The sequence below is a fragment of the Sylvia atricapilla genome, chromosome 20 (assembly GCF_009819655.1).
Source record: "Sylvia atricapilla isolate bSylAtr1 chromosome 20, bSylAtr1.pri, whole genome shotgun sequence".
In the NCBI taxonomy this organism is placed as follows: Eukaryota; Metazoa; Chordata; class Aves; order Passeriformes; family Sylviidae; genus Sylvia; species Sylvia atricapilla.
This window is the reverse complement of record NC_089159.1, coordinates 51,146-77,078: the sequence shown is the minus strand read 5'-3', so window position 1 is coordinate 77,078 and position 25,933 is coordinate 51,146. Positions and strand designations below refer to the sequence as shown.

Genomic DNA, 25,933 nt, shown 5'->3' with positions numbered 1-25,933 from the left:
AGTTTGGAGTCAGATCATTTAAATTACATTAATAATAGAAACAGTCTCTTAGAAACTCAGAAGTTTCCAAGTCAGTAGTGTGCTTCATACAACATGTGAAATGGTCAACCCAGTAGACTTCTATGGCTTTGTCAGTTAATTTACATCCTTAGTTTCAGGAAAACTAGCTAATTTTTGCTGAAGATCTTGCTCAAGATACTAAAGTGTACAGGCAACTTCCTATTCTGAACCTCCTGCATGTAAGGCTTAATAGATGTTAAATAGTCAAATAAATCGGTATTCAAAGAACTGTCTGAATTGTGAAAGTCTATTTCAGACCTTTGAAGTGCTCAAAGAGGTTAATACATTAGAGGGTTTCTACCACTGCAGCTCAGCTTTTCCCTGAGCCAGAGCCACGATGACTTCCCAGAGTCAGTGCTGGTAGAACAGTCAGACTTGATCTTAGAGGGCTTTTCCAACCCTCATGATTATATGATACATCCTCATCTTTGAGGGCTGAACCCTTCAGCAGATGCCACCTATTCCAGCTTCCAGTCTCCATGGTATTTATGTACTAAAATTGCCTCCAGTGGCATGTGAGTCCTGGAGTTCCTTTGTCTCAGGGAGATGAGAGATGTTTCCTCATCAATATAGAAACATGAGCTAGAAAATAAAAATCACCAATAACAAATCTTCTATTACTTTTTTGTGCTTGTGTGTGATTTTTTACACTGTCATTTCATTGCATATCTGCCTTGAAACATGAGATTTCTCTCCCTGCCTCCTACTGCCTCCTACTGCCTCCTCTGCAGTGAGTCATGAGGTGTGTGACAGGCGGGAGTAGGCATCTGCCAGCTCAGAATGGAGACTAAACCCAGTGTAGGAGACAATAACCTAAATAAAATGTTCTTCGGTCTCAAACTTGGGAATTGCTTGTTGCATTTAGAAATCTTTTTGGTTTTTTTCTTGGCTAACTCCCTTGCCTTGAGATATACATGGAGATGTATGATTAAAGGAACCCTCTGCTAATGCCTCCCCACAGGTTGGACACCCATTGTGCATCCAGGTAGGGTGAGAGGCAGCTCATCCACCTGTTCTGGGCTCCCAGCAACACATTCCCTTCCATGACAGGAAAGACAATTCCATTGGATATTCCATGCTCATGGTGAGTCTCCTTAGCAAGATGCAGAAAAATCTCTTTTGCAGCATGTCCTCTCGTTATCTTTAACCAGTGTGACATTTGTCAAGTGGAAGTGATTATCCTCACCTGCCCTTGTGAGATCCCACCTGCAGAGCTGCCTCTGGCTCTGGGGTCCTTAGCACAGTAAAGATGTGAAGCTGTTGAAGCTAGTCCAAAGGTGGCCATTGAGATGCTCCAAGGCTGGAGCCCCTCTGCTCTGGATAAAGATTGGGAGAGCTGGGGATGTCCAGCCTGGGAAAGAGAAGGTTCTGGGGAGACCTTAGAGCCCCTTCCAGTGCCTAAAGGTGCTCCAGGAGAGCTGGAGAGGGACTTCAGACAGACCCTGAAGTAATAGGACAAGGGAGAATGGCCTCACACTGCCAGAGGGCAGGGTTAGACGGGATATTGAGAAGAAATTCTTTCCTGTGAATGTGGTGAGGCCCTGGCACAGAGTGCCCAGAGAAACTGTGGCTACCCCGTCTCTGGAAGTGTTCAAAACCAGGTTGGACAGGGCTTGGAGCAACCTGGTCTAGTGGAAGGTGTCCCTGGCCATGGCAGTAGGGCTAGAATGAAATATGTTTAAGGTCTCTTCCAAACCAAACTATTCCATGATTTTTAAAAGTGATACCTCTCCTTGAAGTGATACTTTTCCTACAGGCTTCAAGGTTGCTGTGTGTCCTCAGGCCTCTCTTGCTCTCTCCAGGGAGGCTCAACTTGTCCCACAGTAACAGATGAGGCGTAGTGAGCCAGCCCTCCCCAGCAGGCTCTGCTTTCTAGGCAAACAACCTAGTACACATCACCATCATGAAACCCACTTAAAATGAAGCGTCAGTGTGAAAAGAAGGGATTTGAAAAGTGTAATATCACCATTACATTTCTGCTGGTCCCCAGAGGGTGCTCTTGCCCAGGGTTTGCCAGGCAGCTTCCTGTGGGAAGGAAGCCTGGCAGACAAGGAAAGCCCAGAAATATTCCCTAAGGAGTCTAGCTTCAGGCTACAATTTTCTTTTCCATGTTCCTTACTCTGTCCTGCTGCTGCATGGAGTGTTGAGATCCTGTCAGCACCAGCTGTTCACACAGGGAATGTGAGTGAGGTCATCCAAGGGAAAAAGCACCAAGAACCTCATGGCATAGACATCAAGTAATGGACTCACAGGATGGTTTGGGATCTTAAAGCTCATCTAGTTCCATACCTCTGCCATGAAAACTTTCCACTAGACCAGGTTGCTTCAAGCCCTGTCCAACCTGGCCTTGAACACTTCCAGAGATGGGGCAGCCACATCTTCTCTGGGCAAGCAGAAAATATATAGCAGAAAAATTATTTCCAGGCAGAGAGAATACAACATGTTTCCCTGAATTAGGATTTTTAAACTTTTCCCAAAGGATTTAATATGGACTTCATAATTGTTTCCTAGGGAACATGGTGAGCTTGCTGAAGGTATAATTTGCTTCTTTTTTTGAGATCTTTTTCTCTTCTGCAGAGAAAGATGGAAAGTAGAAAGACCTTCCCATTCTTGCATGGGTCTGAGGAACGGAGGCCCAGGTGGCTCTGACAAGCTGGTCATGCCTCTCACCCTGAGGGTCTGGAAGATCTCATTCTGTGCCCAAAAACATCTGCCTAAGCAACAGGAGGCCAAGGGTGAACTTGCATCTCTGTCCTGAGTTCCTATCAGTCAGCTTTGCTTTGAACACACAAAGAATTTTAAGAGTTCCAGTCGTCCATAAGTTTATCCAGTTCCTTTTAAAGCCAAATTAGACTTTTGGTTTCACAACATCCTGAGATGAACATGCCAGCCCTTCCTTTGCCTGGTGGCCCCAGAAACACAGAATCACAGAACAGTCAGCATTCAAAGGGACCTCTGGAGATCATCCACTCCAACCTCCATCTCTGCAAAGTGCTGAACCTCTAACCATTCCCTGTTCCTAGCACATCCATGTCTACACTGTCACCCCATTCACCTCTTTCCTAACAGTCCAGATCACTTTTCTTGCAGAGATGGAAAGATGCATCTTTGCATCTTTCTTGCAAAGATGCATTCCCACTTCTGACCACACATTTTCTTAATCTCTGTGACTTTTTCCAGTGTTTCTCCATCTTTTCTGAACCAGGCACCAAAGCCACACACACTTGTGAGCTTGCTTTGTACTGGGGCAAGCAATATATGGAACCTTTTATACTTTTTAGTTACTCATGAAGCTTCAGCTGATGTTTTCAGGGAACTGCTTACAGTTACCTTTAGCTCTTGATTGGCAATAATCTAGGGTCCCCCAGTGTACAGTGAGGGATATGCTTCCCTTTACCCTTATCAACACCGACTTTCATTTCCAATGTTATCACCTACTAACTCTGTAGCCTGAAATACTTCTGCAGTACTCTCTAGCCACCTTTAGCTGTGACAGTTCTGAACTATTTTCTCCAGCAGAAACACTGTCACCATCCTATTTGCAGCCTTTTCTCCAAATCATGGATATGCTGAAAATTCCAGCCCCAATGGAGATATTCATAGATCCAACAGGAAATGTCTGCATTTTACCCCTTTGCCTTATCTTTGCACGCTATTTATTTGTTACAGCTCAGTGTCTCTGAAAACTCTATGACAGACCTTCTGAAATAGTGTTTTTAGATGGCATTATATTGACCAGATCACTTTGTCCACACACACCACCTCTTCTTGCAACAGGTGGAGCAGATTTCTGAGCCACAACTTTCTGCTAAAAACTATGTTGGCTCTTCCTCATTCATTGTATTTATAGAATCATGGATTCATGGAATATCCTGAGTTGGAAGGGACCCACAAGGATCATCAAAGTGCTGCTCATGACCCTGCACAGGCCATCTCCAAAATCCCACCCTGTCCCCAATAGCACTGTCCAAATGCTCCTTGAGCTCTGGCAGCCTTGAGTCCAGGACCACTTGCCTTATCACTTCCCTTTATTCATTAGTTCCTACAAATTCTGTGTTTATTACTATTTTTTTCAGTAGGTACAGAAATGAGACTTCTGGAGATCTTTAGACAAATATGGCATCCAGGACTGGAGCCCTCAGCACACAAAACCTGTTGGAGCAAGTCCAAAAGAGGCCAGGGAAGTACTCTGAGTGCTGAAGCCCCTCTGCCCTGGAGATAGTTTGGGAGAGCCAAGGGTGTTCACCTGGAGAAGAGAAGGCTCTGGGAAGACCTTAGAACCTCTTCCAGTGCCTAAAGGGGCTCCAGGAGAGCTGGAGAAGGACTTGGGACAAGGGCCTGCAGTGAGAAGATAAGGGGGAATGGCTTTCCACTGCCAAAAGGCAGGGTTAGAGGGGCTATTTGAAGGAAATTCTTCTCTGTTAGGGTGATGAGGCCCTGGCACATGTTACCCAGAGAATCCCTGGAAGTGTTCCAGATCAGGCTGGGCAGGGCTTGGAATAATCTGGTCTAGTGGAAGATGTCTCCATAGCAGGGGATTGGAAATGGATGACCTGCTGTTTCCTGCTCCTTTTACTCTCCTTTTAACAAGCTCTCCTTGTTTCTACTGGTACGGTCTCCTGCCTGATGGGGATGTACTTAGGCCACCAACTTTGCTGCTTGTTTTCTAATAAAGCTTTCATGAGATATTTCTTCTCTCTACCTTGTTCCTGGCAACAATGCCACAAGTTCCATTCCTAGTGCTTTTTTATTTAGAGTTTTTAATTTTTAGGACTTCCCAGGATCCCTATCACGTGGGAACACACTGGAAGCTGTGTGCTCCTCTGCCTCTGTTGAACCAGGCAGGTCCGAGCCCAGCCATCCCCACCCAGCACTCCTGTGACTGCATACACCAGTGCCCTGGTGCTGTCTGGATCACATGGAGATCTCCAGGTTTGTGCAAGTCCTATCCAATCCCAGTTTCTTCAGCTACTAGTAAATCCAACCCTTCTGTGCCAACCATTCCCCTCCCAGGCACAGGTTGCTTCACCGCACCTCTGAGCATGATGTCAGGATAATTTTGGAGCACTGGTCTAGGGGCTGCGGTGTCTAACCACCCATGTGTCAGCACACCTTTGGGACATTTTTGGGACAACTTTAGGGCAGCTCATCTTGCGTTGCATTCTGGACTACATCTCCCTTGCCACACTCTCTCCAAGACTGTTGCATCCCTACAACTGCACTTGGCATCACATATTTTGAGATCCAAACAGCCTTTTACAAAATTCCTCAGCTCTTCAGCCTACCTGTCCCTGTGTAGGACTCCTGCTCTGCTCCCTGGTTTACTAAGGCTCTGTCATCCCTTTCTGTGGGCTGGATGCCCTTTGCTCATGGGATTTCCCTTCTCTGCAGGACAAGAGCTGATGGATCAGGAACGAGGGAGTTGTGATGTTCATAAAAGCCTCACCAATGTACTTCTCTGTTTCCCTCAAACAGACATTGTCCCAGAGGACTGCCTGTGGCTGGTGAACAGATGGCAAAGGTTTTTTGTAAAAATCCTGTGAAGTCTCTTTTGCACAGCATGAGTGGAATGTGCCCAGAAAGCCTCTGTATCTGTGACATGTTCATTTCTTTGTGCCTTGCGTAATTCTTAGTTTCCCAGGACACTTACATGCCCACTACTGCTTTAAAATGTATGCAGAAAGTACTTTTGAAATTACTTCTCTCTTCAACATCTTGACAGGCAGTTTGGGACAGGCTGAGGTGGTTGTAATGAATCACAGAAGGGGGAAAAATGCTACAGACCCACAGAAATCTGGCTGGAAAATGAAGAAATGGTTCTTAAGTGAAGAAATGGTCTTCCAAGGGGGGTTTGCACCAACCAGTGTAGAAGCTGTCCAAACCAGCTTTTTGTGCATATCCTTCTTCCAGCTCTAGAAAATACCCTGGAAGCTCCTAACCCTTCTTGGACTCACCTGGGTGGTATGGAAAATATTCAGCTCCATCTACAAACTGGGTTAGGGTTCCAATGCCTGCAGCATCTATGTTCGGTTTATCCCATCTATTTATACTGTATCTCCATCAGAGGTACCTAAGATCTGTGCCTGGGTGTTTTCTAGGAACGTGTGCTCCTTCCAGAATGTGGGGGTGGGAAAGAAGTTGCCAGAAACTAGACAGAAAAGAAGTGGTTTAAGTCTAAAATTATATGTGCTGTGTCCCTCTGTGGCTCAGGTCAGTGAGTGGATGCTTGCGACACAGGTCTGGCTGGGATGGCACATTCCACATCCTGTATTTATCCGAGATCTACTGTCATGGAGCAGGGGGTTGGTGCATCAAGTCCTGCCTGCCTGCCTCTCTCAGGAAACCTCAGATGTGAAAGCAATCCAGAGTGGATTTTAACTGGATATTAGGAAAAAATTCTTTCCTGTGAGGGTGGTGAGGTCCCAGAACAAGTTACCCAGAAAAGCTGTGGCTGCCTCATCCCTGGAAGTATTCTGGGCCAGGCTGGACAGGGCTTTGAGCAACTTGTGGAAGGTGTCCCTAGTTTAGTGGAAGGTTCCAGCCTGGTCTAGTGGAAGGGGAATGGAATGAGGTGAGTTTTAAGGTCCCATCAAACCCAAATCATTCTAGGAGTTGATGATTCTTTGATTTCAAGGACTGCAGATCACAAGGTGTGTAAATCCCACCATACTCAAGCTCATAGCTGTTCTTTCTCACATTTGTTGTTTGTATCCCTTCTCCTGCTGGGTCACAGCTTGGAGCAGGTTTTCCTGGGGCTGTTTCTCAGCTCAGCACTTGGCTTAGTGCCTTGGGCTATGTTGTGCTGAGCTGAGTGCCCGTTGCTGTAATTTTACCTGTTTGTGTCCCTTAATCTGTATTTGTTCCCTTGAAAGTGCAGGGAGATCCATTAAAGCAGAGGCACTGGGTAAATACTGCCCGCTCCTCACTCCACCAGCACCTGGGATCAGCGATTAACTCTGGGTAAACAGAGCCGACTGCCAGCCAACCCTTGGCCACAGCAAGGGGGGACAGGGGACCCAAAGTGCTCCTCCCCAGGTGTGTGGGGGATGTAAAAGCTGGAGTTGTCAGGACACTGCTGGAGCAGGACGGTGGCATGGAGCTGAAGCTCCATGGTGGCTGGTGCCTGGTGCCTATTGGATGTGTCCTGCTGATGGTGTGCCATGGGCGGGATCAGCCACTAGCACTATAAATAGGGCTGGCAGTGAATCCACCCTGGGGAACAACTGCTGAACCCTGGAGCGAGGAACAGACTATGTGGGCTGGGTGAAGGAGGTGCCTAGGAGGGAAGCGTGTAGGGCCCAACAGCATGTGCTCAATGCCAATGCAGTGCCTATAGGGCTTCAGCTCAACTGGGACGTGGATCACAGTGCTGGGTCAGATCCAAAAGGGCTCCCCAGTAGGCAGCAGAAATGGCAGGAGCTCAGGTGGGACTACCAGGACCTTTCCTGGAGCCTCCAGTTGGGCCTTGCCCCGTCTCTGACTCTGACTCTGACTCAGAGGATGCAGCTGTGGGCGGCACAGTACCCAACACTGCAGCACAGAACTCCTCCCAGGTCATCCACAGCGGCCACTTCATGGTGTCATGCCCACACAGCGACTCACTGCCCCGGCGACGACACCACCATGCTGAGCCTGAGCCGGCTGATCCCCGGAGTATCGACCCAACCCTCACCCGGCTCTTTGAGTGCATGAGCCTGGAGTACAGGTGAGTCCCAGAGCCCTTGCATGTGTCTTACGGACCCCCAGCTAGCTGAAGGCAGAACGCTAGCTGAGCCCTGTTCCCTAGCCAGGAATTTGTTTCCATCTGACCTCCTCCTCCTCTTCTCCACGGGATGTGATATGCTCAGAAATTGCCATCCTGGAAAGTTTCAGGGGGAAAGAGCTGATGTTGGGTTGTTTGCTACAGAGCCAGGTGAGAAGCTTCTCTGTTTATGTGTACCTTGACTTTCCTCCATTCTCCGATGAGATCTGGTGTCCCTGTGCCCAGCTGTATCTCCCCTATGGTGAGATCTAGCTCACTCTGTAGAGCAGCAGCGACTCTGTGGACAGCTAACATTCAGATCTTTGGCAATCCAGCCCAGAACAGGAGTCCTGGCTTCCATCCTTGACTCTGTCCCCATGTCTTGAGGTTATTCCATGACATGCAGCAGCACTTGGGACTGGATGGCTGCATGGGTTTTGTCCAAGATCTCCTGAAAGCTTTCCTCCTTCTCCCCTGCCAAATCAGATGTGTGGCTGCATTGTTCCCCTGCCACACAAATTGCCAAAGCCCAGTTACAGCTTTTTGGTGACAACAGGACAGACTGCAATGTGTCTTCTATGGCCATGATCCACATTCTGGGAGGCAGCTCCCCTCCTTTGACAAGCCCCAAGGTTATGAGTTCTCTCTCACATGGCATCAGCATGACTTGCTCTGTTGGAGTCAGTGCCAAACTGCTTGCACAGCTTTCCCAAAATGTCCAAACATGAAAACCTAGATGATAGAAATATAGTCCTACCATGTGAAAGCAAAACCTCAGCAAAGCAGCCTTGAAGAAGTGCCTGTTGCCTCATCCAGGATCTCATCCAGTGGCTGAGCTCTCAGGTTTGCCTTGGAGTCCTTGAATGCTCAATGCAATGTGAAATGTGGTCACTGTCAGGACATCCTTGGGGATGCTGGGCATAGAGACAGCACTCCACGGGTACCAGTTCCCACATAGCTGTGCACATCTGACCTGTCACCATATCCCAGATGGTGGATGGGATCATCCCAGTTTGCCAGCAGCCAGCACAGCACAGGTCTGCTGCAAGCAGCTGGGGAAGGCAGTGGTCTGTGGGAGAACAGAGAGCATCAGTGTGGGGTGACCCAGATGACAATCATGCTTCCTAATTGAGCAGGTCACCCCTGAATGCCACAAACAGGGGACATAGAGACACTGGTGGTCTCACGCTCTCTTCCTCTCCCAACTCCATTAATTCCATACCTAAGCCCTGCAGCTTTGAGGCTGCAGAAACAGACCCTGTCACACCGGGGTGCTCGAACTATAGACTCATGAGGTGCAAGGCAGCTTCAGTCTGCCCCTGTGCTCTAGAGCTCCCAGTCAGAGTGGAAACAGACAGGGTGCAAAGGCTTTGACAGTTGGAGTACTGTATGTGATTGGGGGTTGGCCATTCCACTGCAGTCAGGGCTCCATTGCTCCAGTTCTCCCTATCCCCTGGACTCAGTGGCTCATTCCCTTCCTGCACTGAGCATGGCAGTGCAGATACTGGCTCCTATGTAGTGAGACACTCACCCAAGTCTTGTCCAGCCAGGCCTTGGACACTTCCAGGGATGAGGCAACCACAGCTTCTCTGGGCAACCTGTGCTGGGACTTCACCACCCTCACAGGGAAGAATTTCTTCCCAATATCTCATCTAGCCCTGCCCTCTGACACTGTAAAATCATTCTCCCTTGTCCTGTCACTCCAGGCCCTTGTCCAAAATCCCTCTCCAGCTCTGTCAGACCTTCTTTAAGCACGAAGGGGGCTCTAAAGTCTCCCTGGAGCCTTCTCTTCTCCAGGCTGGACAATCCCAGCTCACTCTGCCTTTCTTTTGCTAATGTATTTTGACACATTTGTAGGCAGCAGCTGAAGAAAGGTATCAGGGTAGGAAAATGGAGTTAAGTGTTCTTGGAGCATTTCTACATATAGTGTTGTCTGATTTGATACTTCTCTGCATCACCTGCCATTTCACACCTCCCCTCTCAGCCAGGTTCCTAGAAGCAGCACAACCTCAGTCACCAGGGTCACCAGCCCAATATCCTCCAGCCCTCAGGAGAGCACCCACAGTTAAACTCAGACTAGCTTCCTAACCAAGGAGAAACCACTGTAAGCTGTCACCTGGGAGGCACTTGTGGAGTTCCTCATCCAAACCTTGTGCAGGACAGGGCTAGATCCAAAACCAGGTCAGGTTGCTCAGGGCCATCACTTTGACATATGGAGCCCTAGGATGTGAGCCCACCACCTGCCCAGAGTTGCCCCTCCGCCACAAGGAATTGCTGTCTGTGGCTCTAGTTTGGGCCTTACCTGTTCCAATTCTTATGTCCATTTCCCTTTGGCCTTTCTCAGATACAACTGTCTGGCTCCATCTCCTCCTTTGGGCAGCTGATGGCAATTCTCTCTTTGCCTCCTTCATGATGAACAAACCCATCCCTCATACTCATCTTCTGTCATGTATATTAGTCCCCAACCACCTTGGTAATCCTCGTCCAGGATCACTCCAGTTTGTAAACCTCCCTCTTTGTCCACTGAACACAGTGTCCAGACTTGGCCCTAACAGTGTAGAGCAGAGGGGAAAACTATCCTGTCTCCTGGTGAGCTGTGACTGCTGCAGCTATCCATCCTTTGCTGTCTGGGCTCACATCAGTTCAAAGGCAACTCACAACTTTCCCTAAGTATTTTTCAATGGTTATAGCTGGAATTCCTCCCCTCTCCAGCATTCCTCTTCTGCATTTCAAAGGCATTATAGCAGTCCTTTCTCAGTCTGAGCAATCATTCTGGGGCCTTGACTAACCTTTCTTCCATTGGCAGGACTGTGCATTGTTCCTTACTGGTAAAGAAATGCTCTCTCCACATCAGGGTTTGCTTCCAGCAGTAACTTGTTTCCTCAGATCCCCTAAAGAAAGGCAACTCCCCTCTCTGAGGTGTTCCTCCCAAGGCTAGGATGAAGCAGTTTCTTTTTTCCTATATTCCAGGACATTTACAGCAGCTTCCTGCTTAATGATTTTTTCCATTCCTTCTCCTGCAACATCCTGCATTCCTTGAATCCTTCCCTAGAATGTTGTCCCTTCAGCCCACCTGGCTGCATCTCATTACTAAAAAAGTTGAGGGTGGAGCTGAGCTCCTTCACACTGGCCTTAACACGAGAAGGCTCATCCTCTCCACCACCACACCCCCTCCTGTGACTTATTATTGGGAATCACTGACCTGGGAACATCCTCCTGAAGGAAGGAAAACTGGGGCAGATTGGGAGATGCGAACTGCACTCACTCGTGGTCTTACCTGGCAACATCTGTCTTGTGCTCCAGAGAGGAGAATTGGCAAACAGTGACATCAGACCGGGAAGTGACTTGGAGTATACAGTCAGCCTCTCTTGTAATTTAAAACAAGGTATCTACTAATTCATCCTCTTGTCAGCCTGTGTCTCCCCTGGGAGAAGAGGAATTGCTGCAATTGATTCTCTAATTCACAGTGCCTTAAATGCTCACACATTGGTAGTGAACACCAGGCAGAGACTCCAGGGATGAACTCACTGGAGTTCATAATCCAACCCCATTTTTTCTGGCAAGAAGACCTCCGTTCTAGGGGGTCTGATGAGTGGGAAAGGCTCATGCTTGGGCTAAACCCACCCATGCTGCACTGTAGCTCTGCTGTCATTAGTGGCAGGAGTTGCAGCTCCTTTCTTCTGTCATTCCCCAGTTTTAGGTTTTGAGGCTGATCCTGTTCAAGGATAGTTTAGAGGGACTGGGCTAGTGTGCTGGTGCAGCCCTGCATTTCTCCAGATCACTCCTCTCTTCCCTGCTCCTCTTGCTGCTAATGAAGAGGAAAGTACCCATGTTGCTGTGAAATCAAGGACTGCAACACCTGAAACTGCTGGATGGGTAAATGAATCACAGACAAACAAGGTACTGCTGGACCCATGCCAGTGTTGGACCCAGGCTGAGCCCTGTTGCCACCTCAGCCTATACCACAAACACCCTGTAGCCAGTGGCAGGATCTGTGTCCCCCTCCTGTGTAGGGCAGCAGGACTCCCAGCCTTTTTGGGGCACCCTGTACCCTTCCCGCAGTTCAATGTGAAGTTTGCATTCCCCAGGGGAGATATTTGCAGGGAAGGGTGGGGCCCTTTTCAAGGCAAAGCAGGGAGCAAAGATCAGCCTGTTGAGCCCCAAAACTAAAAGGATCATTAAGGAGGGGAAAAGGCATTTGGTGGTAAAGTTCAAAGGCATCTCACTGTTGCCTCCAGGCCCCACAGCAACTCCTAGCCATGGCCCACTGGCCTCACACGAGGCCAAGGTGTGTCCCACACGCTCAAGCTGCTCTTCTCAGCTGGCTGTGAGTGAGGAACATGGCCTTGACCTGCAGGATCTGGCCATGTGCCCAGGAATTCTGTCCCTTCCATTGGCTCCTCTACTTGGCACCATCTTGCTGTTTGCCTTGTGTGCCTGGGGAAAGTTCAAAATCCTAGTAATAGTGGAGTGGTCAGTGTCAGCCTTAACTCTCTGCAGGCTGGAGTCACAGACTGGGGTCTGTGACTTCCTTCCCCAGGCCCTGGGGCCATGTGTCGGGCTGGGTCTCCCTCAGGAGACCATCCACATCCACTCCTGCACCTGCTCCTAGACACATCCCTGTATCAGACTCTGGAATTGTAAGGGGCCCCAGTCTTCCCCCTCTGCCAGAAGCAGATTTCAAGGCAGGTCAAAACACAACCCATAAAAATCATTATCTGAGCACACTTAGAAGTTTCACAAGCTTGAATGAATGCATCAGAGGCTTCGTATACCACTCTCATCCCCAGCACCTCCCTGGGGACACAGCCTGGTGGCACCTGGAGGGGCTGGGAACAGGGGATACAGCACCCTGACACCAGCTCAGTGTCTACCTTTTCTGCTTCACACATGTACCAAGGAAAAGTGGGAGTCAAAGCAGCATCAAGATATTTAGGCTACAAACTGGTACAGACTGTCTGCTGGAGAGGGACATGGCCCCTGGAATTTTTCTCCTGAGCTCAAAAAAAAGAAAAAAAATCCCAGAAAAAGAATCCCTCACTTGCTCTTCATTTTGCAACTTCTCACTTCTTGGAATTTCTCCTTGCTCTGGAATTGTGATCCACTGTAGCCAATAATTACATCAGAGGTGGCTGTTTCCAGCTGCAGCCAGCTCTCAAAGGGACACCTGGAGCTCCTGACATTGCCTCGAGGCCATTGGGAGAGCTGGAAAGGTGGACACCAAAGTAAGGCAGAGGGACCCTGGCATCCCTTGCAGAGCTCCTGGGGCAGCAGGACCCTCAGAACCTCCTCAGTGGCTGCACATGAGGGGTTGTGTCCCTCGGCTGGATGGAAACAAGACAAGGAGTGAAATGAGGCTTTCTGCACAGCAGGTCCCATCAGGGACATCACCACCACCACTATGATGAGCTGCAGATGAAACACTGCTGCCTCTGGGAACCAGGAAATGAGAAGCAGGGAGCCCTGCTCAGGCTGGGGGTGCAGGTTTGCTGGGATTGGTGTGGAGAAGAGGCCGGGGCAGCTCTGGCTGAGGACAGGTGTCACTCCATGTCTGTCTTGGAAAACAAGCAAGTGTCCCTTAACATCCTGAACATCTTCCAGTGTTCTCCTGCCTTCTCAGACCCTCCACAATGGCTGCCCCTGCCTGCTCCAGCTGAAGGCAGCATTTCCAAGCCTTGCCTGGTGTTAAAGGGAGGGTCAGAATTAGCTGCCCAAACACTGTGATGAGGCAAGAGCCACTACAGTGCATGTCACCACGCATCTCACCTGGGCAGGAGACTTGCCTTCCTGGCCCCCAAGGCTAGGACACAGCTGGCTTGGTCAGGGGCAGCAGGATCCCGCCTCAAAGCCGGGGTTCAAATGTCAAGGAATCAATGCCTCAGCGTGCTGTGCTTTAATTTAGGGGTTTGAGAAGTCTCCTATGGGTCTCTGCAGGATTTAAGTCTGTGCTGTTCCCAGGATGTGCAGGAGCTTGGAATGCTCCTGTAGGTGCTCCTACAAGTGCCTGGCAAGCACCTGCAGTGGAGCCACGACTGTACCTGCTCCTGATTTGCCACTAGGCTGGTGGCCCCTGGGCATCTTTCAAGGTGGTGCCCCTCAGCCTCCCCTTTACTTGGTGTTTCAGTGGGAAGCTAGTATCTCCAAAGTGGAAGAATTTCAAGGGGCTGCGGCTGCTCTGCTGGGATAAAATTCGACTCAACAATGTGATCTGGAGAGCATGGTACATCCAGTGTGAGTATGGGCCAGACTCCACTCTGTCTGTCAGATGCCAGGCTGTGCCAGTGGTATGGGGCTGGCATTGGAACAGTCATGTACAGGTCCAGAGATAGGGATAGGGCATGGATACAGCCAGCTGTGTTCTCCCCTGTGCAGATGTGGAACGAAGGAAAAACCCTGTGTACAGCTTCATCACCCCTCTGGAGGGCATGGAGGCTGATGAGCACCGAAAACCAGAGGTAGGGCAGGGTCTCTTGCAGCTCTCTGGGGCAGCAGCAGGTCTGTGTGGCACAGTGGGGATCTGGGGATGCATTGCATTTCATAGATTTGCTGGAAAAGGCGTTCTGATATGGTACAAGGAAAGCAGCCTTGGCTGTTGGGTGCTGGGGCTGGGGAGCTAAGCCATGACCCCCTGTCCTGCCCCCCAGGCTGTTGTGCTGGAGGGCAACTACTGGAAACGCCGCATTGAGGTGGTGATGAGGGAGTACCACAAATGGAGGATCTATTATAAGAAGCGGGTGAGTGGCTCTGCCCATGCTGCTCCCCATCCTCTGGCAGTGCCAGCAGTGGGATGGAACAGTGTGCCCAACCTGCAGCCATGGCTGACATGACAGGCTTTTGCCAGCTTGGGAGGGGGATGCTGGCTGGCCCCCTGACCTCTCCCTGCCTAGGGGGTGACACAGGCTGTCTTCTCCTTCCAGCTCCGAAAGTCCGCACGGGAGGGAGAAACCTCCAGTCCAAAGCGGGTGAGTCTGCTGAGAAAGGGTGGGAAGTGGGAGAAAGGGGAGCACAATTTGGACACCTGCACTGGGCAGAAAGACAAAGAAAAGCCTCAGGGCATGATAAGCCCATTGGAATGGAATGCTAAGCATCTGCGATGCTGGATTCACCCTCTGGAAGCAACAATGTGCCAGTCATTAAGGTTTGGAGGGAGCAAACACTGCAGGAAGAATGGGAGCTGCCGGGGCCGGGGGGGAGGGGGGGGGGAGGGGCGGGGGGCAGCCAGGGAGCCAGACATGGACCCTACCCACCAAAGGTGTCCACTGGGCTCCTCTGCTCTACCTCATGCAGGATGAGGATGTCTGGAGGCCAACAGAGAAATGGTGCAACCAGCTCTTCTGCAACGTAGTGCCCATGCTGCTTGGGGAGGAGGAAGAGGAGTGTGGGAGCAGGCAGCATTTCGATTTGGACACCTTCCTCTCGGACATATCTGACACCCTTTTCACCATGACACAGATGCCTAGCACCCACGAGGCACTCCCCGAGGATGGTAGGTGCTGCAGACCATGCTTCAGCAGTATGTGGAGGAGGAATCCAGATGCTACTTAGCCCCTGAGAGCTGCCAGTCATGTCCTCTTCGTCTCGCAGGGTCCCCTGGCATCTGCCGTGCTGGAGCCGGGGAAAGGGATGTTCCTGTCCTGCCCAAACAAGCCACCAGGGGAGGGGATGCTTAAGGAGTCTTTGGGCAGGGTGGGATCATCCCCTTCTCCTGTGGTTGCCTATGCACCAGCATGCACTGTCCCAGGGCTGAGCTCCCCAAGGATGACCAGCAACATGAAAGACTTTGCTCCAGCCCACAGGGCAGGTCCTGCTTCCATGGCCACTCTTTGATGTCCCTACCTGGCCATGTCCCTTGGCATCTGCAGCTCCAGCCAGGTCCTGTGCCAAGAATCAACCTTTCATTTGGGTTCCTGGGAACTGGATGAGGCCCTAGAGATGCTGAGGGACAGAATGGTGGGATGGGATGGCCCTGGCTCTCCACTTATCTCCCTGCCCAGGGCAGGCTGCAGTGATACAGGGTGACTCTGGGGTGACATGGAGATGTGGCAGCCAGGTAGGTGTCAGGGCAGTGGTAGGAGCAGCCCTCAAGGTGGGTCTTGGGGATGCAGTGGCTGGGCTGTGATGTTCCAGCTCTGCCCTCTTCCAGCGTATGTTGGGAATGCTGACATGATACAGCCGGATTTGGCACCCCTGCAGCCCAGCCTGGATGACATGGACATATCAGGTAAGAAGCAGCCTGGATACAGTACCACATCCCACCCTGCCCTGTACCCTATGACTGCCTAAAATGAGGGAACACACATTTGGCCTGGCAGCAGTGGGAGCTGCTGAGACAGGCAGAAAACACTGGACATACAATGGCATGGGAAAAGCAGCATAGATGGTCAGGGGCTGAGGGCAGAGCCTAGTTGTGCCTGCCTACCTGTGGAAAGAGCCATGGAAGGTCAGGAAGGACTTGGCCAGGAGCTGTGGGAGGGGATTTCTATAAAAAGAGGGTATTTCCAGGACTGCCAAAGCTCCTAATTTTGGCTGCAGGTAGAGGAAGGACAATTGTCCCCCAGAGGAAGAGGAAACTTCTGGAGAGTAGGTTCTGCTGAGTCCCCTCCTCACCCCACTGCCCAGCCAGCCTGGGTGGTTGGCCTGGAGCTCGTACCCTGCACTGAGCTGTGCTACATTGCCTGGGGACAAGTCACTGTCCCCGCCAAGCTGCCCAAAGACAAATCTGGTGCTGGTTTTCAGCTGAGGGAGGGGGCTGCTGAGGAAACACCAGCAAGCGGGCAGTGGCAAACTCCTTCATGCTGCCATGCAGGCTCTGAGCTGTGAACATCCATTCAGTCAGCTGGGACATGTCCTGCTTCTGGCAGTGTCCCCAAATGCCAGGGGAAGGCACTATTGAGAATCAGCTTTTCCCTCAAACATGCCAGAGCTGGTGGCCTTGGCACACTGTGCAGGGTGGTAGCCGGTGGGAGTTGGTGGATACCCAGCTATAGCTAGTGGCCTTGGGCAGCACCAGCATCTCCAGACCCCTCTGTGAGCACCCTGGAGCTCCATGACCCATCTCCACTTCCTCCAGGAGGAGGAAAAAAGGGTACTTGCACCATATGGCTGTGGGGTGTTGCAAGACCAGATGCTGGCAGGGAGCAGGCTGGGCACTCTATTTGCCAGGGCAGGTGGTGGCATGGGTGCCCTTGGGATGGATGTTTCTGGGATGGATGAGGTGGGAAGACTCCTGCCAGCACCCTCTCAACTCATTCCAACCAGAGAACCCATCAGAGTGAGGTGTGCTTGGAAGAGGGTCTGTTGACATGGCTGCTGCTTCACCTTCTGTCCTCCGGTGCCCCTGTTGCACCCTGGGCATCCATTGCTGGAAGGTGCAACAGCTCCAAGTCGGCCAAATTGACACTTGATAAGTGTCCTTTATCCTGAGAGATCCTGTATGGTGTCACAGCAGTAGCTCCAGCACCTCTCTGAAGACTCAGCATGGCCTCAAGCTCAGCAGAAGATGGCAGGAGCACAGTGGTTCCTTTCTGAACCAATACATCTGTCAGGTTGGCTTTTTACCTGGGAAAAGGTCTGAGTTTTGCTTCAGGGTGCTTCTTGGCAATGGGATGCATATTACTGCAGACCACAACATCACAAGGAAACATCCCTTCCTGCTCTGACCATGTCCAGCGCCTCAGCCCAGGGATACTGCTGGGGCTGGTGAGGGTCCCAAGTCTAGCTGTGGCTCCTGGTCTGCCAGGCTACTATGTCCTGGGACAGAGCAGCATCCCATGGGGTGCTTGAAGACCTGTTGGTGGGAGTTTTGTCCTGGATGGAACAGCTCCCTGGGTGATAAGGTGTTACATCTGAGCACTGTGTGTGCCATGTAGCTCTGGGGCTGTGAAGAGAGTGCGGAGAAAAGATTGAGGTGTTGGGTGCCAGCCAACCAAATTATGTCTCAAAAGGTCACTTTTTCAGCAGAGCAGGCAACTTGGGAGCAAGGATCACCCAGCAGCCTCATGAAAAGCTATACAGGGCAGGCATGTGGGGTGGGCACCATGGGGTCACAGGGCTGTCATTGTGTGGGGTGGTGTGGCAGAGTTCAGTGCCTGTCAGTCAGTGCCTGCAAACTAATCCCCAAATGAGGAAGCATTTCGTGTCTGCAGCGGGTGTTGGAGTGAGATGTGAGGCAGATGGAGAAATTCTGATGGCAGAGGCGAGGGAGCAGACCAGCCCTGCACCCTGCTGGCACTGTGTTCCAGGTAGGATTGTTGCTGGGCACTGGGGCTGGGCTGTCCATCCCATGGGGTGGCAATGCCCTGCTGCACAGCAGGACCCTTCCCAAAGCCTGAGACTTTGTGCTGGAGGGTCTTTGGGTTGGGAAGGCCCAATCACATTGGAGAGCATTCCCAGGTTTGAGCAGGATATCAAATGTGTGGTTTGCTGACCATACAGGCTCTTCTCCCTTGAGCAGGCTGTGCCCTGGCCATGCCGCACTGCCTGGAGTGAAACAGGGCAATGCAACAGTGAGGAGGAGCATGGTCAAGACCTATGGGGTGAGGAAGGGGCAGGAGAAAGGGAGGCTCCCAGGGACTGTCAGCCACCTTTCATCCCTGTACCACAGTGAGAGGCACAAGAGTCTGACAGGCATGGTGAGAGGCACAGTCAGATCTGACAGGCTGGGTACCACAAATGCCTATAAATACCTTCAGAGTTTCACTGCTGGTGGAAGGAACATCCAGGTGTGGGCATGGCTGAGGCAATATGGGGCTGGACTGCATCCCAGGAAGACCAAGCTCCTGCCTGGCAGCACTGCAGCACACAGAGTGCTGGCCTGTGGAGGGGCAGAGATGGTCATGGATTCACTATGGCTGTGCAAGGGGTAAGGGGCAGTTTGAGAGCTGACTGGGACATCTCAGCAGTGTCTCTCTCCTGTCTCACATCAGTGTTCCCCTCAGATGGCAGCGCATGGCACGCTGGAATCATCACCGTGCCCATCCCATGGCATCCCAAAGTGCTGGCATGCTTGCTCCTCTGGTATAGATTCAGCGGGATGTCAGGCCTTTGTGAGTTCAAGCCAGGGCACCTCAGGTGCTGGAGGCTGGACCACAGATGGTGCCCTGGGCATGGCTGTGCACACCAGGCATTCAGAACTGGCAGCAGGGCCTGGACCTGGCACTGCCAGTGCCAGCCAAGGGCTCGAGAGCACAGCTGGGCCCTTCCCAGAGGATATGCAAGTGCCTGTCCCTGGTGGCTGCTCAGGCACTGTGCTGTGCCAGGCAGCAAACCCAGTGAATCCTCCTGCTCCACCCTACAGGGAAGCATCCAGCAGTGCCATCTGTGTCCCACAGTTATCCTCTCCATGAAAAACCCTCTCTGTGACAATGCCTGAACCAGCACTGACATAGGCACTGAGCCAAAGCATTCATGGTGTTGATGTGCCCAGGGAGACAGCTGCCAAAAGTGTGGGGCCAGCCCTTTGTACTGTGGTGTCTGGGGCTGCGGAAGGACCAGGGTTGTGGGAAGGAGAGAGGAAGGGAGCGAGAGTCGTGGCAGGGTCACGCGGTTCGGCTTCGGGAAGGCCGTGGGATGTGGTTAGCCGCAGGCTGCATGCACAGCAGCACTGGACTAGGCAACACAGAACTTTTCACCAATGCCAGGGGACCATCCCCATGGCTTGGGAATGTCACGACGTGATTGTCCATCCCCTCTGCTATGCCTTGCCCCCCAGCCAGGGTGTCACAGTCCCTGCCCCAGTCTGGGGCTGATACAGCAACATACACCCCTGGGAACAGCTCTGGGGCTGGAGTACGTGGAGTTCAGCTGGATGTTGGGGATGGGGTCCCCACACTTGGGTGGCATTCCAGGTGGGTTTTTCTGCCCCTATGCATATGGCAACATTGGCCTTGTGTGAAAATGCGCTGGAGCTGCCCTGGCCCTAAAAAGTGCAGAGTTGCCAGTAATAGGGCACAGCTCCACCCCTCATGGAATGGCCCAGGGTGTCACCCTCCTCTCTGGGCAGGTCCGCTTATGCCGGTTACTGTGTCTCCATTTGGCTCTGCAGAAATCTTCACCAGCCACCGGCCCCTGCCGTCTCAGACACCAGGCTATGAGGATCCATCCTCCTTCTCACCCATGGCTGAGCCCCTGTTCAGCAGTGGAGGGTCCCTGATGGGTTCTCGGGGTCTGCCTGTGAGCCCTGAGGCCCCACTCCTGCCTGGCACCCTCCTTCAGGTGAGTGGAATCCCAGCCTGCAGCCTGTGGCTTAAGGTTGGTGTACCAGTCACCTGCCCTGACCCTGCCATGTCTTCTGCAGCCCAGTGGTGTCTCCCAGTTCAGCCTCCACAGTGCCTTCCTGGGCTCTGAGCTGCCCCTGGCCCCCCTGCCCCCCGAACCCCCTGATGTGGCACCCAGCAGCCTCAGCCCCCAGCTCCGACACAAGCCCACACCGCAGTGCGACTTTCCTGGCAAGTGCCTCAGCCTGGAGCCACCAGCATCCCACTATGTCTCCCCCATCCCATCCCCCCGGGCACCACTACTGAGCCTGGAACCCCCCTTCTCCCCTGCCTCAGCCCCCTGCTCTAAGTTCCCCTACAGCAGTTCACCTGACCCCTCGCTTGTCATCCACCCTACCTCCCCTCTCTCAAGCCCTAGCTTTGCTCCCTATGTCCCAGGGCTGGGCTGTGCCACAGGCATGGGGCCCCAGGGGTACCCCAGCCCTGCTGTCTCCCAGCTCCTGCCTCCCACCCTGCTGGGCAACCCCAGGTTTGCCCCCCCCAAGGGGGTGCCCCAGGGTGGGGGTGGGCGGCCCAAGGTGAAGCCCAGTGGCACCAAGGCAAGGAGGCTGCCAGGACACCCCCTGTCCCACCTGTCTGAGCCCAACCCCTGCTCGAGCCAGCTCCTGACCACAGGTAACAGGGTTGAGGGGGAGGTGTGGGGGGACACGGGAGTGAGGTGGGCGGGCATGCTACTGTGGGGATCAGAGCAGGGACCCCATTTCTCCCTGGGGTTGGGACACAGGGAATGCTGGGCAGCGCACATGGTGGTCCCCATAGTGGGGGTAGTTCCAAACCCAGGGGCGAAGCTATGCCGGAGGGATCGCTCTAGCTTCAGTGGCCTTAGAGGGAGATGCAGCCCAGGACTTGGCTAAGGACACTGGTGGGAAGTTCCTGTGTCCCCAGTCTGACTTCTGTGGCGCCGTTGGCACAACAGGCTGGGGGATCACTGGTGTCCTGCCTGATATGCTGCCTGTGGGTGTGATGGGACAGGTCCCTTGGGCACTGCCATGGCCCTCTGCTTGCTTGTGGAGGGGCTGGGGCTCCCTGCCTGCATGAGGCTCCTGAGAACATCCCTGTTGTGAAGAGAACAGGCTCCTCCTCCAGTGGTGCATCTCTGTTTTCTGGGGCAATCCAGCAGGGAAGGGGCTGCAGCAGTTCTGGTGCAGGGAGGGGCTGTCTGTCTCCTGGGGCAGGGAAAGTCACCCCAGCCCCAACAGCCCCATGCAGTAGTGCCCATCTGCTCCCTGCCCCCTCAGCCAAGCAAGACCTGGCACTGGATACTCCTTGCCCAATGAGTGCAGGACTCATGCCCACAGCTCCAATCTCCCCGGTAAGCACTCAACAACCCCCTGCATTGGGAATTGCCTTCTCCTGGCTGCTGGGGAAGGGGTGGAGATGGGCTTTGGGGGGCCACACTTGCTGTGGGCTGGAGGGGAGGAGGGGGCATGTGGGTGAGTGACTGGGGATGACAGGAGGTCTGAGTTTCTTCTCCCTGGTAAAAGAACCAAGGCAGAGGTGAGAGACATCTGGCTTGCAGGGCCCCTTTCCTGGGGTACTGGGGCTGCTTCTGCAGATGGTAGCATGGAGCTGCACATCCCCCTTCCCCATCCCCTCATGGGGGTTCAGCTGCCAGTGCCGGGCAATAGACAACCTGGTGTGCGTGGGGTGCTGATCCTCCAGTTCCCCTTCCCTTTGCCTTCTCCCAGCAGCAGAGCACCGTCCCCAAAGTGCCTGCCACCTTCCTCTCCAGAATGGCCCAGATGAGCCCAGGACTTGCTCCTGGCTCCAGCCCTTCCCAAGTGTTGCTGCACACAGTGGGCACCCAGCCAGACCCCCTGCAAGTCCCCAAGGCAGAACAGCTGTCCCCCACCTTGGCCTGTGGTGAGTCTGGAGCACCCGAAGGAGCTCCACAGGGCACAGAGATTCCTGCAGGGAGCTTGGACCAAACACAGTGGGAATTTTCATTTTGGCTTCAATCACAGCTATTTCCAATTATCCAGCTGAGCATGGAGGGTTCCTTCAGTGCCTCTTTGCCTGCCTCTTTCTCCAGCAGCAAAAGCAGAAATAGGGAAAGACAAAAATGGAGCAAAATGTCAGACTGTGGTTTTGAAACCCCGGAGCTTGGTTTTGGAGCAAGAAGCATCCGCTTTCACTCGTAGTAACCAGCTAGGCTGCTGGAAACCAGGCTCTCATGTTGTTCCCAGTTTAGTTTGGTGCTACCAAACCATGCACACCACAAGTCTGCTGCCCTCACAACTCTCTCCACACAATTTCCACCCCAAGAAATGCCGGGAATTTAAAATGTCAAATCCCAGATGTTCCCATTTCTGAGCATCTGTAAAATTAGTAGGATTTGGGATAATGTGTACTTGGAGGTCGAAGTGGACCATCCCCATCAGCTGAGTGGGGTGGCTTGTCCTGTGGGATGCCCCTCTCTGCCCATCCCAGGTGCTGAGACATCATCTTGTCATGAGTGCTGTTGCTATCCCTCCCTTTATAACAGCACCTTCCCTTTTTCAGGCAGTGACTGGCCCAAGCCCAGCCAGGCTTCCCTAAGACCCACTACAAGGCAGGGCACTAGCATCTCCCTGCAGCAGCCCGTGTCCCATCTGAGAAGGCCTGAGTCCAGCAAGGTATGGCAGGAGCTGCCAACTTCATATGCAGCCCCCATTCCTCCTACCCCCAAGACACCATCCACCCTCACTTCAAGCTTTGGGCCAGCCTGTCCCCAGTGGGGCTGGTGGTCCATGGTTGTCCCTGCTGCTGGGAGGTGCCTGACGGCACTGACCTGCAGCTGGAGAGCCGGCGCATCACACACATCTCCGCTGAGCAGAAGAGACGCTTCAACATCAAGCTTGGCTTCACCACGCTGCACAGCTTGGTGAGCACACTGAGTGCTCAGCCCAGCATCAAGGTGAGCATCCAGGGCCAGCCCTGGGCATGCAGGCACATGGCATCACCCAGAGACACTGCAACCCTGCTGTGACCTACAGCACAGAGCTCCTCTTTCGTGCCCCAGCCTGTGGTGCAGGAGGCTGGAGCACACAGCAGGCACGCAGTGCGGCTGTGCAAGGGTGGTCTGAGCCCCCTTCCCTTCTCACCCCACGGTCCCCCAGGTCAGCAAGGCCACTACTCTGCAAAAGACAGCCGAGTACATCTGCAAGCTGCAGCAGGAGCGGGCAGCTCTGCAGGATGAGGCACAGCGTCTAAGGGAGCAGATTGAGGAGCTCAATGGCTCCATCAAGTAAGGGGGCCATGGCTGGGGGAGATAGGGGAGCACTGCCTGCTTTGGGGTTGCCAGGCAGGGCAAGCAGCAGTACCAGGACGGCAGCAGGACATCGCAGGTCTCCCTGGAAGACCTCCCAGCTGACTGTCCCTCCTCAATCCTCTCTGTGGGAGGGCTAATGCTCAAGAGGCAGGATGGAGTAGGGCCAGGTCCCACACATGCCCTGCGAGAGAGACTGGCAACTCCTACTGAGCTTCTGTGGCTCCCAGCCTCCCAAACATGGCCCTACAACAGTGATTGTGCCCCACAGCCTGTGCCAGGAGCAGCTGCCAGCCACAGGAGTGCCCATCACGCGCCAGCGCTTTGACCACATGCGCAGAATGTTTGATGATTACGTTCGCTCCTCCACACTGCAGAACTGGAAGTTCTGGATTGTATCCTTTGGGGCCAGTGCCTGCTGCTCCTTCTCATCCTCCCCCAGACACCAGGTGCTCTGATTCATCTGCTGCTACTGGGTCCTTGGTGTCTCTTAAGCTTGGGAGGCTTTGGGGACCACAGGGAGATGTTTCCCAGCCAAAGTCATGTGGTGGGAACATGCTGATGTTCTGTGGTTAGGAGGGATGTTCTTCTCCAAAGGACCAAAAACAGTTGGATAAATTGTCCTCAGGGAGAAGGGAAGTGGAGCTATGCTTATGGAGGGAATTGCTCCTGATGACATGGTAACTGGCTCTGAGAGGCAGCAGCCATGGATTAGGAAAGGTCCAGACACAAAGCTGGGGTCTTGGTGGTTGTATGGCATACCCTGGAAACACAGAGATGGAGACAATTGAGGGCCAAGGAACCTGTGAGCAAAGGGCTGGATCTGCTTCTCTGTGAGCATGGATTAGACACACTGGGACCCATTGGCAGATCATGTGAGGTCCATGAAATCCCAAGTGGCAGAGTGATGAAACGCATTGCTCCCCATGGTCCCATCCAGCACAGGACATCTGGACAAGGCAGAGGTGACTTCTGATGCAGAGCTTGGGACCTCCTTCCTCTGTACATGGGGTATCATAAAGCCAACATGTGCTCTAGGACATGCTTGTGGTAGAGGTATCTCTGTGCGATACTGCCTGCACAAAATCACAAGGCCGGTCCCTGCAGGCTGGGAGCAACAGGGGAACTTAATGGGACACGCTGGTGTTCTGCCTTGTCCCTGAGCACTTTGCTAGCTGGTTCCCTGACCTGTTTTGGAGGACACGTCTTGCATCTCAGCAACCTTTTCTGGCAGCCCCAGCCATGACAAGGGTTTTGCATCTCTTCCACTGCCTACCCAGGTGACACTTATGCTGCCACCCCAGCAGTTTGGACTAGTGCCAGGTGTGGTGCTGTGCTGGGAAGGCACTTAGCAGTTCTGGGACTGTTCCATGGCCTGTTCTGCTGCCCCAGCAGTTATGCTCCATGTCCAGATAAGAAAGTCTGTTCTGCTGCCATAGGAGAGTGATGCCCACACTGGGAGGAGTGAGACCATTGTCATAGCAAAGCTCGTCCTTAACTCTTCTGATCCCACCAGTTCAGTATCATCATCCGGCCCCTCTTCGAGTCTTTCAATGGCATGGTGTCCACAGCCAGCATGGAGAGCCTCACCCAAACATCCCTCGCCTGGCTGGACCAGCACTGCTCCCTCCCAGCACTTCGGCCAAGTAGGTGGCCCTGTGCCTGGCTGTGGCACCCTGAGCAAGTTGGGTTGGCATGGACTGAGGGAAAGGCAGAGGGGAAAAGGAGAGGCGTGTCCTGGGGGATAGCAGGGCTGATATGTGGGATGTCCTGGGGCTCGTGCTCAGTGCTTTCCCGTGCTCCTGTCACACCCACACCCCAGCTGAGCCGGAAGTGCCCTAACCCGTGTCCTAGCAGGGCGGGCTCAGCCCACCCCAAAGCCCCTCAGGGTGGGTTTCCCTTCACCGCGTCTGCTGCGGCTGCGGGAGCGACCAGTCCCACCGTTGCAGTCTTCCCCAGGCTGGGTCACGCCTTCCAGCCCCCTGTCCACTGTCCCCTGCAGCCGTCCTGAGCTCCCTGCGGCAGCTGAGCATCTCCACCTCCATCCTCAGCGACCCGGCCCGGGTCCCCGAGCAGGCGGCGCGGGCAGTGACGGCGCTGGGACGCCCCGGCGCCTCCTCCTCCTCCTGACTGCTCCGGGGGCTCCAGGGTATCCCACGGGCACCGGCGTTGGGAGCCGGGACTGCACGAGGTCTGTTCCGGCACTTTCCCCTCCAATAAAGGACTTTCTCTGCCACGGATCTCGCGCAGTTCTTCAGCCCCGGGGCCGCTTTGGGCACGGCCGGGAAGAGCGGATGGGGACCAGGACTTGAGGGGGGTGAGGCCGGAAGGGGTGAAAGCCGTTACTGGGAGGGGGGCCAGGGAGGATGAGGGAAACCGAGGTTGGGGGTAAGTGAAGGAAGAAGCTGTGGGGGAGACGGTCCGGGGGTGGGGGGGAGGGGGGGTGGGGGGGGTGGAGGGGTTAAGGTAAGAGCTGGAGGGGGTTGATGCCCGAGGCTCCGGGGAGCAGGGACTGGAGGGGTGCCGGGGTTGAGGAGCATGAGGGCAGGGACTAGGGCGACAGGGACCGGGGTGGGGTAGACGTAGAAGCTGGGGGTGGGATGAGGGGAG

General features: G+C 53.4%; 1 protein-coding gene across 1 annotated transcript; it reads left to right on the top strand.

The window, feature by feature from the left end:
• Positions 1–7,332: 7,332 nt before the first annotated feature.
• Positions 7,333–25,559, top strand: MLXIPL (MLX interacting protein like). The gene is given in 17 exon segments (XM_066333084.1): positions 7,333–7,765; positions 13,926–14,032; positions 14,174–14,256; positions 14,446–14,535; positions 14,719–14,763; positions 15,089–15,287; positions 15,945–16,022; positions 19,845–20,065; positions 20,067–20,691; positions 21,315–21,388; positions 21,768–21,939; positions 22,579–22,691; positions 22,853–22,972; positions 23,175–23,302; positions 23,595–23,718; positions 24,840–24,969; positions 25,326–25,559. Coding segments are annotated over 17 exon segments (2,733 nt in total). The 5' UTR covers positions 7,333–7,469; the 3' UTR covers positions 25,454–25,559.
• The last annotated feature ends 374 nt before the right edge of the window (positions 25,560–25,933 follow it).